Raw genomic sequence first — 3,755 nt, 5'->3', positions numbered from 1 at the left:
ACGGGGCAAACGAGCCTTTGAGACTTCGCGTTCATTTGCAGGTCATCGTGAACAGTACTCACTCTCAACATCTGATGGACTTTAACGACTACAACACTACGACTGAGTTGATTAAAGGACTGGATCAGTTGAATAATACAGTATTAGACAAAAACATTTCTTACAATACAGGCATAAAATTAGATGCAGAGAAAATATTTAAAAGATCGATTCGTATGGAAGCAACACGTCTTGCAATAATGCTAACACAATCATCTGAGCAACAGACATTTGAAAGATCCCATGAACCATTATCTTTACAACAATTTGAACAAACGAGCTATTTCCCGTTTTATTTCTATTACATCATAGACACATCGGTATCTCAGCATCTCAATACTCGATCTGACGACAATGTCTTAACAGTTTCAGGAGAAGACATTTTATTGTTTAATGAAACTGTATGTGGGCAATGTAAACATGGCTGGATTCCACTAATGAAAACCGGGACGAGATCTCTACTGTCCTGTTTCTATATTGGCAACAATAGTTACAAGAGAAGTCATCGACAAGCTTCATCTGATTGTAAAAAAATGAAAGCTGTAAAAAAATGAAAGCTGATTTAGTAACTTTGGAAAAAAAAGAAGAATTGCTGTTTTTAGAGCAACAGCTTTCGGCTAATATCAATTTTAATTTAAGTGGATCCGCTGTTAATTATGTTCATGTCGGTTTTACTCAAAATAAAGATTCAAATATCGTTATGGGTTTGTGGGACAATGGACGACCTTTAACATTTAAATTTCCATGGGAATTAATTAAGGGTAAAAGTAGCTGCAGTACTGGTTACTTAAAGTGGAAAATAGAACAATGGTCACATTTCGGGTTTGATTCTGGTAACGTGATATTTACGGCAGATCCACCAGTTGGTTGGATAGATGAAACATCAAATCCGCCATCTGTGTTGATTTGTGAGTATGAAGTGTTCCGTTCCTTGCCCTCTAACACAACATTCTCAGTACACCATCCACAGGATGACAGCTTTTTCAAAGTATTTTGTCATCCAATGTTTACTTTAGATACCGATAATTTACTGAAATCGATAGTGCATTTTGACAAAGTTGAAAAAAAAAAAATGTTAATGACTAATTATGAATGCCATTTAAATAACTCTAAAATAGTAAACGCGTTTTGTAAAAATCAAAACGACTGCGAGATAAAAAACAAATGCAAACAATATTTTGCGAGATCTGTCGAATTAGATCATTTACTTCAGTGTCCCATGAACAAAACATTTCTCTATAAACAATCTGAGGAATCACAAATAGACTTTGACCCGGACGTCCGCAAAGATTACGTTGAAGATTACGACGAAAATGACCAAGAAACGTATGCCTACGAATGTTTAGAAACAATGTGCCGCCCCATGACTTGCCTCCCAAGTCAATGGTTTACCAAATCAAGTCCTAGGTCTGATCCGAAAACGTCGCCTATAGCCCAAGCACTCCATAAATATAAATGTTTTGAGAACTGTAGGGAACTGTTACAATATGATATCGTGTTCTGTGATACTACTAACAAGAAAGTTACCAGCTGCAGCGAATTTGAAAGAGGGAGAAAATTAGCGCCACGTTGTGTTTATCTGAAAAGTAGTGCGAAAAAAGAAACAGGCTGTCCTGACTTGTCACATCTAAATGATTGCGAGAAATTTAAATGCTCCGAGGGTTTATATAAATGTCCTTTTTCTTACTGTATTCCATTGTATATGATAAATAACGGTGTTCAAGATTGTCCATATGGAGAAGATGAAGGTATAATTATACAAGGCACAAATCTTGTTCAATGCTTTAAGAGTTTTTTTGAACTTCAAAAAATAGTCATCCTACCTGTTCACGTATGTGACAACAAGACACATTGTCCTTACTGGGACGATGAAATAGATTGTCACATGACTTGTCCAACGGGATTTCAATGTGGCTGGAATTTCGCAAGGCCAGCAATACCAACAGCTATGATTCACTTACAGAGTTTAAATGATTTTAATACAATAACAGAGATTTTAAACGTTTCTGGCGTCAATTTGTCACGCGTTTTTTCACGAGGGATAAATCTTCCTGTTCGTGAACTGTACGCATCACATTGTAATTTAGTGGTTCTCAGTAATATTTTTAATGACAACGATCGAGTAATAGGTATTGAATATATTGATTTTAGTCACAACAATATCATTGAAATTATTCATCTAAAATTATTCTATGATAATGAATATTTACAATTTTTAAATCTGTCTCATAACAAAGAGTTAAATTTAATAGAATTTGATCACCAATACTTAAAAACACTAGATCTATCTTTTACTAACATTACATCATTTACCTTTTCAATGAAGGCTCTGGAGCATTTAAATCTCAGTCACACTAGGGTTCATGTATTTTATTTTCCTAACAATATAAAGTCCACGACACTCGTATCACTAGATGTAAGATCAACAGACTTAAACATAGACCTAGATACAGCAGATAGCTTGGCTAAACTTCAGGTAAGTTCCGTATTTTACTGTGACCATTTTAAAATGTGTTGCCCAAGGATTAGTGGCACAGGGATCCCGTTTTGTATAGCAACCATAAGCGGAATTTCCTCGTGCGAAAAACCACTAGATGACCCGGTAAAGCGGACATTGTTGTGGGTTGTCGCAGTGTTGTCAGTTGTCGGAAATGTAACGGTTCTGGTGTTTCGTTTCGTGTTCGAAAGTGCTGTCATAACAAAAAGTTATCGACTGTTTGTTTCAAACCTTGGACTATCCGACTTTATTATGGGTATGTATCTGCTTATCATAGCTGGGAGTGACCTTTATTACCAAAACGATTACGTCATGTTTGAGTCAGAATGGCGACACAGTACACTTTGCTCAGTTGCTGGTTTCCTAGCAACATGGTCGAGTGAAACGTCAGCAATGTTTGTGCTTCTCATCACAATAGAAAGGTATTTGGCCGTAAGGTTCCCATTCGGGACATACAGAATAACACGTGACCTGAAATTTTTTTTACTTATTTTATCCTGGACAGTAGGTTTGGTCCTGTCTCTAGTGCCTGTTGTCTACCAAGACTGGGGCATCTATTCTTCTAATGGAATGTGTCTTGGTTTACCAATGAAAAACCATCGAGAAAAAGGATTAAGGTATTCTTTTTGTGCTTTCTTAGTTCTTCCTGGTATTTTATTTATTCTAATAGCCATTGGGCAGATGGCCATATTTCAGAACATTTCTGGAGAGAAAACCAATAATCTTGTGAACATCCAGAGTGCCGCTAAGCGCAGACGAGAGATCACGGTCGCCAAAAATCTCTCTCTGGTCGTCGTGTCTAATTTTCTCTGCTGGTTTCCTCTGTTCGTGTTTGGATTATTGGCCACCAACGGTCACGATCTAAGCCATGAACTTTATAGCTGGCTGGTAGTATTTGTGCTGCCACTAAATTCGGCCATTAATCCTGTTCTCTACACACTTCCTGTTATCTACAAGCGGTGGGAGGAATTTAAGAATAGACATGCAGTAAAAGATACTTGAATTTGAATAACTTTACAATAATAGCTGACAATACAACATTCCAGTTTTTGTACAAGAATTGGTTATTGATTAGGTGACAATAATCTTTTCACTACTACATGTTGTGTCAAATTTTAGTGTTCTTTGCGTACAGCAAATATTTTATCTATGTATATATATTAACTCGAAGTGAAGAAGGGGGTCGCCTGGATAAATCCCAGGTTCATTTTCTGCACAG

General features: G+C 36.7%; 1 protein-coding gene across 1 annotated transcript; it reads left to right on the top strand.

The window, feature by feature from the left end:
- The first annotated feature begins 2,548 nt into the window (after positions 1-2,548).
- LOC131958113 (G-protein coupled receptor GRL101-like) lies at positions 2,549-3,538 on the top strand. Its single transcript, XM_059322989.1, has one exon. The coding sequence runs from the start codon at positions 2,549-2,551 to the stop codon at positions 3,536-3,538; it is 990 nt and encodes a 329-aa protein (XP_059178972.1).
- Positions 3,539-3,755: the final 217 nt, after the last annotated feature.

Source organism: Physella acuta, unplaced genomic scaffold (genome assembly GCF_028476545.2).
Source record: "Physella acuta isolate Inbredline_101_S28 unplaced genomic scaffold, ASM2847654v3 ptg001291l, whole genome shotgun sequence".
NCBI classification, from domain to species: domain Eukaryota; kingdom Metazoa; phylum Mollusca; class Gastropoda; family Physidae; genus Physella; species Physella acuta.
The sequence above is the reverse complement of the archived record's forward strand: the minus strand, read 5'-3'. Positions and strand labels throughout refer to the sequence as shown.